General features: G+C 38.3%; 1 protein-coding gene and 1 long non-coding RNA gene across 2 annotated transcripts; one reads left to right on the forward strand and one right to left on the reverse strand.

The window, feature by feature from the left end:
• Positions 1-5410: 5410 nt before the first annotated feature.
• LOC113032302 (myelin-associated glycoprotein-like) lies at positions 5411-9589 on the forward strand. The gene is made up of 8 exons (XM_026185133.2): positions 5411-5504; positions 5700-6059; positions 6739-7017; positions 7904-8173; positions 8251-8341; positions 8565-8657; positions 8764-8827; positions 8917-9589. The coding sequence occupies exons 1-8, from the start codon at positions 5453-5455 to the stop codon at positions 8950-8952; spliced, it is 1245 nt and encodes a 414-aa protein (XP_026040918.1). The 5' UTR covers positions 5411-5452; the 3' UTR covers positions 8953-9589.
• Positions 9590-11798: 2209 nt separating this feature from the next.
• Positions 11799-12787, reverse strand: LOC145431796 (uncharacterized). The gene is made up of 2 exons (XR_013912097.1): positions 12658-12787; positions 11799-12056 (listed from the first exon to the last, which is right to left on the reverse strand). It is a non-coding gene; the product is annotated as an uncharacterized LOC145431796 (long non-coding RNA).
• Positions 12788-13985: the final 1198 nt, after the last annotated feature.

Consider the following 13985-nt stretch of genomic DNA (forward strand, 5'->3'; position numbering starts at 1 on the left):
TTGTGCGTGGGAAGAAAACTTCTTTTTACAGCGAAAAAAACCCCTAAACTTCCAAGCAAGCACCGAGTGTGCAACGACGTAATGGGAAACTCACAAAGAAACTCGCGGATTCTTCAACTGACCGCGGCACACCTGCACCAGGGTAAACCTCCGCCTACCCTAGTCCTGCTTTACAGGTGAATATAGAGCAACAGGACCGCTAGTCTTTGATTTTATTTATTTTCTGCTGTGTTTTACTTGCATCTATTTGAAAGACTGAGTGTAAACACAAAAAATATTTTATTTTATGTGCTGGAATGTGCAGAAAATAGGTTTAAATGTTAAACTAATTTATTCAAGTCAGAATGTTGCATATAATTAAATTTTTGCTTGATGCATAAAGTTAAAAGATTAAAACTAATAAAATAAGTTTAAAAAAAAAGATACTTTTCCATTTGATTACATTTTGTATGATGGATTATGCAGAAAAAGCAGAATTGGGCTGAAAGATCTATCACTTTATTACCTATTCAGGTTGTAAATCGTGTTTTTAAAAAGTAACTAAGTAACTAAGCAATTAATTACTTTTGAAAATAAGTAATCAGTAAAAGTAACGGGATTACTTTTTTGGGGAAGTAATCAGTAATTAGTTACTGATTACTTTTTTCAAGTAACTTGACCAACACTGATGCCCAACATACTCATTTTTATTCCCCACACCAACAAATCTTAGCCACAGTATGACTGGTCAGAAAAAGGCACTATACCATGACACACCACAGAGTACTTTGCACCAGCATCTCATAAAATTGTGATGGGAATTTTGTCCCCCTTCTTCTCAGTCAGTGATAGAAAACCTTTAGAGATAAAAGGCTTGAAAACTGTGTGGCTGCGCCAGGGAACTTGAGGTGAACGTGCCCTCCCCATGCCAGGGGAAACAATGGTCAATGGTAACTTTATTGTCCCTAACGGGAAATTGATTTGTAGTATGTCCGTACAAACAAACAAACAGACAACCAACACATCACATACACTCACCAAAATAATATAAGCCTGATAAAACAACCTAGATTTTTCATCAAAAAAGTGCAATGTGCAATGGCAACAACACTTATGGTTTAGTGTTATTAACTATGATAATAGCACTAGGTACAAAAGACAATCTATGTCTCTTTGTCTTCACTGCAGGCACTTTATAATGACGACCTGATGGAAGCAGTTGAAAATCATTAAAGAGAGGATGATCTGAACACAACAGGACAGAGGTTGCCTTCCTCAGCACCTGCCTGTTATAAAAGTCCACAAGCTGGACCTGAGACCTCCCTGAAATCTTGCCAGCCACTTTAACCAGGTTGTTAAGTCTGGTCTTATTATTCAGGGACATATTACCGTACCAAGCAATGATACAGAAAGTTAAAACAGATTCAATAAAACTTTTATAAAAAAGAGTCATCATTTCAGATGAAACATTAGAACCTCTCAACCTCCTTAAAAAGTACAGTCCTTGTTTAACCTTTTTCACTGTAGCAGCAAGATGTGACTCAAAGGACAGAGACTTATCAAGAACAACCCCCAAATACTTATAACCTCCACCAGTTCAATGGCTGCACCATTTACCACTGTTAGCGCAGGATGGAAATTGTAGTGGATCTATAAGCTTCTCTACTTGCTGCAGGATCTCCTTCCTGACAAGTTTTTCAAAGGACTTTACTAAGGATGTTAGAGCGACAGGCCTAAAAGCATTTAATGATGTAGGTTTTGTGGAGAAATAATAGATTTTTTCCATACCTCTGGAACCTTCTGTTGCTGAAGAGATAAAAGAAAGATGTAATAAAAAATACTGCATAATTGCTCAGCGCATGTTCTAAGCACCTGGCCACATATATTATCAGGACCTGGACTTTTATTAGTCTTACTCATTTTAAAAAGATTTCCCACCCTTCTTTCATCAAAGAACAAAGCTGGGGGGCCTCTGGTGCTCTCTATTAAGAAATCAAGTGTATTCCTTGGATTATAATTATCATTAAATCTCAAAAAAAAAAATCTATTCAGCTCATTGGCTAACTGAGAGTCTGAACTAAAACCAGGGAGACTTATCTTATTACAGTCACTGTAACAGTGACCAGTCATGTGTTTCATGCCTGCCTAGGCCACCCTTAAGTAATTTTTTCCTCAGGCAAAAAAAATAAAATAAAATAAAGGAATAAAAGAATGAAATAAAACAAGTTAAAACACTGACACTGACAGACAGAGACAACCTGCTGGTCGCCGCAAGAGCAGCGCCCTTCTTCAGGGCGCAATAGGGTCCTGACGTGTCAGAGATGAATAAACACTCTTGTGAGTCAGGGCAAATTCATCTGTCAAGACTGCAGCGTTTGCAAGAGACTCAACTTTTTGTTCATTTAAATAAATCACCACATGCTCCGGCAAACATTTATTAAAATCCTCCAAAAGCACTAGTTCCCTCAGCTGTGCAAAATCTTTGACTTTGCTAGCCTGACACTCTTTATCAAAAAGCACCCTTTCTCACACATAAACTACACACACTTGGTTGTCCCTTTCCCCATAGTTTCGGAATTTCTGTCTGTATGCTTCAGGCACCAATTGACAAGCACACAATACTGTAGCCCTAACCACATCATGGTCTAAGCTTTGGTCCACTGAGAGGCTAGCACACTCCTCCTGAGCTTTACTCACAAGCCTACACTGCAGCAGCAAGGCCCAAACTTCCTTTTGCCATTTCAAAGCTTTAGCAAACACAGCAAAGTATGAATCCACCTCAGTTTCTCTAAAGGGTAGTAACAATTTAATGCGCAAATCAAAGCAATTATGGGGAGATAGGGGGAGCTTGCAGTTTGAGCGGTGACTGGATGGAGCTACTATGGTGGCGTTGCAGCTCTAAAGCTTTCACCCATAGATGCATTCCTTCCACCTCCAGCTCCCAGTTTCTCAACTCCACTTCCATAATGCAGAGCATTAGCTGGAGCTCCTCAGCTGACGTCCCCATCATAGAACTGGGAGGAGCTAAAGGAGAAGTGTTTACAGGAGGACCCGTGGAAGGAGCTAGAGGCTCCACATCAGCTTTGCCTGCCCCATTTGCAACTGCCACATCTGCCAGCAGAACCCTCTCAACCAGTTACAAGCTATGTTGGATTCCTGGCAAACTTATCTAAATGAAACCCCATTGTGGCTAACCACACAATTCAAACAACCTTCACGTGGAACTTACACAAGCACAAACAACACAGAGAATGAACAATGTCACCCTTGGGTGTGAGGACCACAAACATACAGCATCATGACCTGGGTCATAACAGAGAATCAAGTGCACATCTGTCCATACTGGCCTGTGGTGAGTGTAATAGTTTTTACTGCTAAAAACAGCAAATCCCCAAATATAAGTCAGCAAAGGCAAACATTAGCATATCATCTTTATCTATCCACAGTCTATTTATTCATCTATTTATTCTAGCAAAGCTTATGGTAATTAGCTAAAGCACCAAGCTTGAGGTGGGATGCTGCACTGTGGTTAACGTGTTGCATTGCAAAACAGAGCTGTGAAGTGATGCATGACTGTCAAGTGTAACCCTTCTGATGAATGTTAAAAATAAACCCATTTGTATTATGGTAAATATTCTACATATAGCACTGGTGGTTATAGGCTGGTTTTCTTTTAATGTAACATGACAATTCCAGTAACCAGAGAAATATTTAAACTAGGTCAGGGGTGTCGAACTCCAGGCCTCGAGGGCCGGTGTCCTGCAGGTTTTAGATCTGACCCTGGTCATTACACCTGAGTTCATTACCAGGCCTCTGGAGAACTGCAAGACATGTTGAGGAGGTAATTTAGCCGTTTAAATCAGCTGTGTTGGATCAAGGACACATCTAAAACCTGCGGGACACCGGCCCTCGAGGCCTGGAGTTCGACACCTGTGAACTAGGTTGACCTTTCTTGCAAAACACAAAAGGAATGACTTTATACAAGGGACACATAGAGGTCAGCTTGCAGTAAAGACAATAACTCAGTATGGTAGAAACTACAAAAAAGAATCAATTTAATGGAAAACAAATAAGATTTATTTTAAAAACGGAAAGAAAGAAATTGACCAAAAAGTGAAAATCTAAATATATTAATACATAATATAATGAGAAACTAAATAAAGAAGCAAAAGGCAACAAGAAAGGCATGTAATGATCAAGTTGTGATGTCAGTCTCAAAGAAACAGTGAAACTGATTATAGGGAGGGGTGGCCACCTGCTGCGTCAGGTTGGGCTGACAGGAGGAAGACAGGATAAAAGATATGCTGTGGAACAGATCCATATATCAATAACAAGTATGATTCAAAACATTATGAGTGAGAAAGGTGACTGATGAAGAAATCCTCAATGGATAATGGGAATCCCTAGAAGCCTAAAACTACTGCAGCATAACTACGGGGGAATTCAGGGTCACCTGGTCCAGCCCTAACTATATGCTTTAGCAAAAAGCAAAGTTTTAAGCCTAATCTTGAAAGTAGAGATAGTGTCTGTCTCCCGAATCCAAACTGGAAGCTGGTTCCGCAGAAGAGGGCCCTGAAAACTGAAGGCTCTGCCTCCCATTCTACTTTACTACTAGGAACAACAAGTAGGCCTGCAGTGTGAGAGTGAAGTGTTCTAATGGGGTGATATGGTACTATAACGCTATTAGGTTATCATAGAAAAAAATGAAATTATGATTAACATGACTATTTTCTCAACCTTACAGCATATGAGGGAAAGAAGTGACAGTTTGTGTTTGATAAAGTGGCTTCAGAGGGCTATCTAAGAGCTTGCAAAGAAAAGAGACTGGACTAAATTTCTTAAAGATGTTTCACCTTTCATCCGAGAAGCATCACGGCTAGCTGGGCAAGCTGTATGAGTTTTAATAAAGGACCCAAGTTGAAGGCAGCTTCTGATGCGAGTGAGCTTTATTAATATGGTAGGTGAAACAAACAGGAACGTAGCAGGTATGAAATAAAACCTAAGGATAACCTAAACTGGGGAAAACTAACCAAAAACAGCCTTGAAAGCTGAAATGGAGGTGCAGGGAAACTACACAGGATGACACAGGGAAATAACACAGACGAACCAGCAACAAGCAGGAGAAAACACAGGGCTCATAAACACAAAGGGGCAATCAGGGAATGAGAAACAGGAGGGAGACACAGCTGGGATTAATAGGACATAATGAGACAAGGGGAAGAAAAACTAGACGCACTAAGATAGCAAATGGCCTCAGAACTAGAAGACCTTAATCGGAATAAAATCGAAAACATGGATAATAACAATGAAAAAAAACCACTGAGTCCTCAGACTCAGGGCTATGGCATGCATTTCAATTCAGTGGATCTTAAAAATAGAATTGAAACGTCGCAATCACTTCACACATGAAGGAAATAAATGTGACGACAAACAAAACTTGTCTGTATTTACTTGAGTGACAACAAGGTGAAAGATGGCATTGCGGTGGTCTTTGTGTTTGTTCTTCATGTGCATTTGCTTTAAAGGTATGGATAGTTCATATATTTAGCTGTAATTTTTAATTCTCACTTCTTTTATAGGCCTTTGTGTTTTTGTACAGACAAATTATGACAAGTGTTAGATGATCTGGTCTGTATTATTCCATGCTGCTGTCCTTCTTTCATTCTTTGTCTTATTCCTGTGCTTTATTTCATTGCATTTTACTCTGCACTTTATTACAGTTACCCCAACAGAAGCTTCATCTTGGAGCGCCACTGTGCCATCCTCAGTGAAAGGTCTTCTTGGCGCATGTGTGGTGATCCCCTGCTCTTATAACTACCCAGATCCACAAATCAGTACCACAAGCTTTACAGGCATTTGGTATAATAAGAATAATCAAGTCATCTGTCATTCGGATAAGTCTCAAACTTCGGGTCAGTTTCGGAATAGGACAAAGCTGCTGGGAGACCTCAGCAAGAAGAACTGTTCTCTGATGATTGATGATCTTCAACAAAGTGATGTGGGGCCTTTATATTTCCGGATTGAAATTAAAGGTTATGACCAGTACTCCTACAAAAATAACAAAGTCTCTGTTTCAGTCAGTAAGTAAAATAAATATGGTTACCAGTAAAGTCTTGTGTTCTAGCTCTAATAGTTCTCTTTTTATTTCCAGTATTTTTACCATCATGTTGGACGTTTGACATTCAGCATTCCTGAGCATTTTAGTTTTAGTGAAACAGGCCTGATCTAAGTCTTTAATACTCATTTGAATATAAATATGAAGTAAATATTGTAGGGTCAGGTTGCAGTGCTCTGGAACATTTTACATTAATTTTTGCAGACTTGCATTAGTTGTTGAACTACTCATTCAAACCTTAGATGTAAAAATGTATTTGTGCAACTCATCAAATTATGATAATCAATCAAAATCAATGGCAATAGAAGTTATCATTATACTCCAACCATGTTATCAACTATCAATTCGCTTTGTTCTTTATAAATTGTTTATTGTAAAACTGCTCATCTTCTTCTTCTTTGTCAGTCAGATATTGAAAGTAATTATCACCTAGTTTATTTCTTATTTCATTCATCTTTAAGCTTGAAATCACACTCAAAACCCTTTACTGTGAACAGTTTATTAACTTGACCAAAATTTAAAGTTGCATAAAACATAAAATCAGCAGCTGTACTGTTTAAGTACATTTGTATTTCCATTACAGTATAAACTTACTGCCATGATGGAGTTCTGGTTTATGACCACAGTCTTTTTTGTTAACACAGGTCAACCTGTTTTCTCTGTGCAAGAGGTAAAGGAGGGTGAGAATGTGTCTGCATCCTGCTCTGTGTTTCACTCCTGCCCCACATATCCACCTTCTTTCATCTGGAGTCACTCTGGAGAGCAGCATGATCAAACACAGCAGCTTCATGAAGGCCAGTGGAATTCAACATCTACTCTGACCTTTCGCCCAAACCACTCTGATCACAACAAGCCTTTAAAATGCAACATAACATACCATCGAGGGCTGCACCTGGAAACATCTAAGATACTTCAAGTAAGATGTAAGTATACTGCAGATTTACCAGGGTATTAACCGCTGTAGCTAGTATCAAGCCTTTTTAAACTAAAATCTCCAAAAGTTGATTCTGCTCATCGGGACGCAATGCCCCAATCTTATAAGATTTCCCAATCTTACCTGCAGTCAGCTGAGACTGAAGAAGTCACTTGAATGAGTGACGAAACGTTTCTCCCACAAAACGCTACGTCCAGATGAACAGAATCAACTTTTGGAGATTCACTTACCTTGATGATTGAGCATGCATCAAGACATTTAAACGAAAACGTTATTTACAATCAAATTTTAAAAAAAAAGAAAAAAACATTAAAAATCTGGATTAAAACATGATAAAATAGAACAAAATAGGGGAAGGGAGCACAAATAAAGAAAGTTACAATTTGTTGTATGGTCACAGTAGACACAGTTGCCTCTCACCATGACTGAGTATGACAGCCCTCACACTACTCACCTGAAAACTTTATTCATGCTGCCAGTAAATGAAGTTCACTGGAGTTTTTTTGGGTTTTTTTGTGGGTTTTTTTGTATTGAAAGGGAAAGTTGTGAAACATTGCCTTCTTACATACTATATTTCTTAATTATTAATTATTAATTAAAGTTGTCGGTTTTACAGGGGTTTTTTGGGTTGTTTTTTTTTATATATATATATACACACACACTAAAAAACTGTATGCCTGAAGTGCTTCAGTGATGCTAACCCTGTCAGCAGCTATGAGTGGCACAGTTAAACTGTCAGCTGTCACCAGACATGCCCTGTGCAGCTCATGTTATGTGTTACATTACGCGAGAGTAAATCCAAAAAGAAAATAGATTTTTTTATTTCATTCAAACATATATAATATATGCATGGCTATGTCTTAATATATGTCTAGTTCTCACAGATGGCCCTGACATCAAGCCTTCCTCAAAGTGCTCCTCCGAGGATGGCGTGGTAAAGTGTGAGTGCATCGTAGAGTCTGAGCCTCCCAGCATGGTCTATTTTATTCTTGGTGACAGAGTCATGCAAAGCAGCAAAGCAGAGAAAAATGGCTCTGTTACTATTGAGACTCTGCAGACAGACTTTGGGTCTTTCAGGTTTGTGCACTGCCTGGCAAACAACATGCTGGGATATGACAACATCTTGCTCTCTTTACCTGTTAATGGTAAGAAAGACTTAGGATGAATTGATCTCTCTATTTTTACATGACAAAAATACTTAACATGGTTTCTTTGTCAACAGACAACATGCAGAATATTCTTATCTCAACCGGAGCAGGTGTGATTTTGCTGATTATTTTGATAGGAAGTGGAGTGGGAGTTGTTAAAAAATGGTAAGTTGTCATGAACATAATCATTGCAGATAAACAAGTATGTCATGCATGCAGGAGAATCTGTAAATATTGCAACATGTATCAAATAATAGTCACAATCATGATTACAACTATATGAGCACCAGAACAATTTTTTTAGGTCCTGACAGCCTGTCTTTAATTTCAGAGGCTGTGAAAAGTGTCAGTTTCCTTTCTCATTTAATCAAAAACACTTTACTGCCAGTAGGGGGAGATCAAGAGACACAACAACCACTAACCTGAGCACCATGATGTCAGACAGACCTGTGGAGCTCCCTCATAGTGCCCCACCGAAAAGGTTTTAATTCTTCACTTCTGTTTGCAAACAAACAAAAAAAATTGTAATCATAAATATAAGTTTAAAGATGTGTCACTTGTTTTAATAATAGCTTTTCTTTCTGCAGGAAAATGAGCCGTAAGGATATCCCTTCCCCTGACATGTACACCAATTATCCTGTCTATGGCAACGTATGGATAAGTAATGTTTTCTTCATTAGTTCATTCATATTTTGCATGCATTAAAAAGGGGAGTGAATTAATTTTGTTTCTCTGTGCAGACTGACTGGGATGAGTCAATATATGCCAATGTGTAGCATGTGGAAGACCAGCTGGAGTCCATGTTTATGTCCTCTGATATACGAGTTAAGAATGAGTCAAGGTTTTTTTTCCCCAATCTCATTCAGTTTTCAATGTTTATCACTTATATCTGTCATATATAATTCACATTTTATTTGCAGAATACAATAAGTAAATATTAATGTCTAAAACTGTGATGATCTTGTGATTCCTGTCATAAACTGCAAAAAACTGGAACAAGGTTACTTCATCAGAATTCATGTTTTTGTATTTTTTTTTTATTTTTTTTAATACCTGTGAACAGTTCCTCTATCCAATCTTTAAATGACGCAATGCTGCCACCTGGAGCTTGTTTCTCTTTCTCCCTCATTTGCGCGCGCGTGTGTGCGTGTGTATACACACACACACACACACACACACACACACACACACACAAGGGGTGCAACGATATTCGTATCGATATTGAACCGTTCGATACAGTGCTTTCGGTTCGGTACGCATATGTATCGAACAATACAACATTTGTAATTTATTTTATCAACTTTCCTTCTGACGATGCTGTCTGTGTTGAGCGCTCAGTGAATCTGCGTTCGACTACTCCGCCTAGGCTGCACTGTCGAGCGCAGATCCACTGAGCACTCAACACAGACAGCATAGTCAGAAGGAAGAGCGCAGGGCAAGCTAGCGAGACAGAAGTTAAGCTCTCCTTGCAAGACACATGGACCTCCCCCACCCTCATTCAGATCTGGCGTTTGGAATTATTTTGGTTTTCATGTGACGTATGACCCTGAAGGTAAGCGAGTCATGGACTAAAGTAAAACAGTATGTTGGATGTGCCATGCAATGCTCAATTACATTGGTGTGAACTAGTGTATTAGCGCAGTTAGCTCGTTAACGTGTTGGCCGTCTAGCCCCATGCACGGGGCGATCGGCGGTAGCTCGTTAACGGAGATTTGCCGTGTTGTGGCGTTAAGGTCATTTCAACGAGATTAACCTGAAAGCACTAGTGGGAACACAACGAATATGACTGCACATTTACGCCGACATCATCCTAGTGCAAAGACAAAAACAACAAGCATGCTACTAACTTTAGCCGAGTCATTTAGACAGCTGTTAGCACATGATTCTCCTTATGCTGCTGAGAATATAGCCCAGAAGAAGCGGATAGTATAGCTTTTATTTTGGAAAGAGACATTTCTCTGTAATAAACTCTCTTTTCCAAAGATGAGTGATTCCTCAATCAGATACAGGGCTTGCAATATCGCTAGCCCGACGTCCCGGAGCTAGCGATTTTTTCAGTCGGGCTACCAAAATCTATCTCTTCCCTGCCCGTCGGGCTATTGTAGGAAAAATATATGTCAATGCTTTTGCATTCTTTCGGAAATGTAGCTGGGTAATTATGTCATTGGCATCGGTGAGCCACTGTCAATATGTGACATATTGAAGTCGCGTTTGAATTTGCGCTTGTTTTTTTGCTTTCACTTTGCAATCGTGCGAACTGTGTATAGAGAGCGACAGCACTGATCTGTGAGTGATGATAATTTGTGCACCAATTCCTCTGACATCGTCTTATTAATCGTTAGCTTACTATGCAAACATGACAAGTGAAATCTCCCGCAGCAAGCTTAAACATGTGAGAGGTTGATCGTGCAGAGAATCGCTGAGCTTATGTGAGTGAGTGTGTAAAAGCATTTCAGTTCTGCTGAGCCAAATAAGACAGGTCAGGGTGAAGAAGTGACAGCCAAAGAAAAGCTTACCACAAAACGGAGAAGTTATGACAAATCAGACTATAAGGCAAAAAGAAAGTGCAGCTTTATGGTTTCATGGACAAAAGAATTTCTGTGGCTGCGATATGATGAGATAAATAACCAGGGCTGCACATAAGTGGTCCGCAGGTGCGCATTCGCTGTCAAAATAAAAAACACGCACAAGGGTTAGGGTTAAATTCAAAAACTGTACTTTTGAGTTAAAATATATATTTATAATTTTAATAAATGACAAATTAAAAATGCATGAACATTTTTTTGTATCGAAAAAATATCGAACCGAACCGTGAATTTTGTGTATCGTTGCACCCCTAATATATAAATATATATATATATAAATATATATATATATATATATATATATATATATATATATATATATATATATATATATATATATATATATATATACATATATATATACATATATATATACACACACACACACGTATATATATGTAATATTCCGCAACTCTGAAAGTCTGTGAAGGTTCTCAGTCATTCAGGTCATCGTAGTCAAAGGAGCTTGCAAAGAAAAGCGTCTGGACTTCTTTAACTTGCTTGAAGACGTTTCACCTCTCATCCGAGAAGCTTCTTCAGTTCTAAGGTTTATGTCTAGGGGCAGTGGCCCCTAGAGACAAAGCACGTACAAACTCCAAAACACATTTCTAGCATTAACTAAACTTCCAAAACAGAGCTACCTAGATCACTTAAGTTACACAATTGAAAACATATCTGTATTGTTTGTGTATTTATACACGCAAATCCAGCATGTCCAAATTAACACTGTCGGATTTGATTTCAACACTATTAAAGTGTCTATATGGGTCCACACCAGAGAGTGTTAATTTAACTCTTTTTGGAGAGTTGGTACGTTAACTCTGATTTAGTGTTAAACACCAAATCTGTCTGGAGTTGATAATTTAACACTTACTAATGCTAACTAGGTGTTAAGAGTTTATATATTAACTCTCAAAGAGTATTTTAGTTTAACTACGTAAGAGTTATCTTCTAATTCATTCTAAAAAGCAGGAATTTTGCTGTTCTGAACTTCTAGAAATTTATTTTGGAAATAAACATTTACTAAAAAGATGCAATGGTTTTTGAAAAACATTTATTCTGAACTGTGCACCACAATTTCAAAACATTTTCTGAAAGATGTAACAGTGTACATGTTCTCACTTTCATTAGAATTGTGTTTATCAAAAGGTCTGACATAGGTGAGCTGGTAAATGCAAATAACAGCATTCTCATCACTTATTTCTTCAATACAATATGCATGTCCTTCATTCATCCCTTTGTGGAACTTCAACGCACTTCTGCTCTCCCCCATATTCCATCTTCACAAGCATATCCTGTGCGGAGATTGAATAAAAATTAGTTGACACTAATTAATGGCACAAATAATCCAGTAAACAATTGCAGCACAGTAGTTTAAAAAAAAAAAAAAAAAAGGAATCCTCTTTGAGCCGTTACTTGTGTAAAGTATTTTCCCAAAAGACAAAGACACAGGCAACAGGTAATACTGAACTAAATGTAAAACCTCAACCTTTTTCATTTTTACCTAAACCGTGTGCACAAAACTCTGGAGGGATCTATGCTAATGTAGAATCGAGTCAGGACGTCTGCTACTGCTGTTTGCTCGTTTTTTTGTTTTTTTTTTATGGGCGATCGTTTTCAGGCTTCAAGTAGCACCATCATACCAACATTTCACATTCTAGACATTGTTTTAGGTGTATTTGACCAAAAGTTTGACTGAAAATTCACATGCAAGCTTTTTTCATGGCTGTGGTATTTGCCCGCAAACAATACCTTTCAGCTAGCTAAAACAGAATATTATGCTATCACCGAGCAACATGGCTAATGCCTTTCACACAGCTTTGTCTCAACTCCAAAGAGCCACAGAAGTAAAAGCTCATAATAATAATTGAAACAATCTTTGAAAAAATGACTTACCAAGCATGGCAAACAACTCAAATATGTAGAGCAAAATGTTCTGAAACGGCTTCACTTCAGCTTCGATTGGAGCCGTGCTGGGGGCGGAGTCTGTGAATTCACTCTATTGGTGTCATACCCCCTGTAGGAGTTCAGAGTTAAGAGGTCAAGAGTTAATGTTTCCATTGTAACACCTCCAGATTTGACAGAGAAACACTAATTTTTAACACTCGATTTTAACTACTATCATTTTATACCTCAGAGTTACATTAAAAGAATGTGACTCTGCTTAGAGTAAAATTAACTCTACTTTTGCAAGAAGACTATTAACACCAAAACATTTAACACTTTTGAATTTGCTGTGCGCACAAACACACGTACGTACGCACGCACGCACGCACAAACACACGTACGTACGCACGCACGCACGCACAAACACACGTACGTACGCACGCACGCACGCACAAACACACGTACGTACGCACGCACGCACGCACAAACACACGTACGTACGCACGCACGCACAAACACACGTACGTACGCACGCACGCACAAACACACGTACGTACGCACGCACGCACAAACACACGTACGTACGCACGCACAAACACACACACGTACGCACGCACAAACACACACACGTACACACAATTAAAAACAATTTTCATTTACCTGTTACTACCACCAAATCCAGTCGTTGGTACTTCCTGGCTTGTGTAGCCACTAGGTAACAAAAGCTCAACACTGCGCCTGGCATCCTGGAGCACTTCTGTTGTCTTTTGTATGTGTTTTGGAGTTTGTATGGGCGGAGTTTTTACGTGCTTCAGAGTTCGTACATGTTTTGAAGTTTGCACGTGCTTCGTCTCTAGGGGCCACCGTAAATATACTTTTATTTATTCACTCCACATAAAATGTAATAAATAAATCATATAATACAAAAACCAACTAGTCACAGTTCAACTTTTAACTATTTAAATTTTCAGCTTTTTCCTTTTAAACAAATTTAAAATGAAACAACACAAAACACAACACAATTAAATATAAATTAAAATATGAAAACAAAAAGAACATGCATATTCTCTGTCATATGGGCCTGCATGAATAAACTTTCTGAATCCTTTATCATCCGCAACTGAAAATAGTTGTGAATATTATATGGGCAGAAATCTGTGCCATCAGAAACTGAATTTGAATAAGTTAAATTTGAATTGCTCAGATTGAATCGGAATTGTAACTTGAATAAATGCTTTTACAAACTGAATATGAATTTGCCTAATTTGAAATTCAATTTATTGGTTTATAAATGATCATCACTAAATTGAAATTGAATTTTATAGTTTGAAAATAAA

This window comes from Astatotilapia calliptera, chromosome 11 (genome assembly GCF_964374335.1).
Source record: "Astatotilapia calliptera chromosome 11, fAstCal68.1, whole genome shotgun sequence".
Taxonomy (NCBI): domain Eukaryota; kingdom Metazoa; phylum Chordata; class Actinopteri; order Cichliformes; family Cichlidae; genus Astatotilapia; species Astatotilapia calliptera.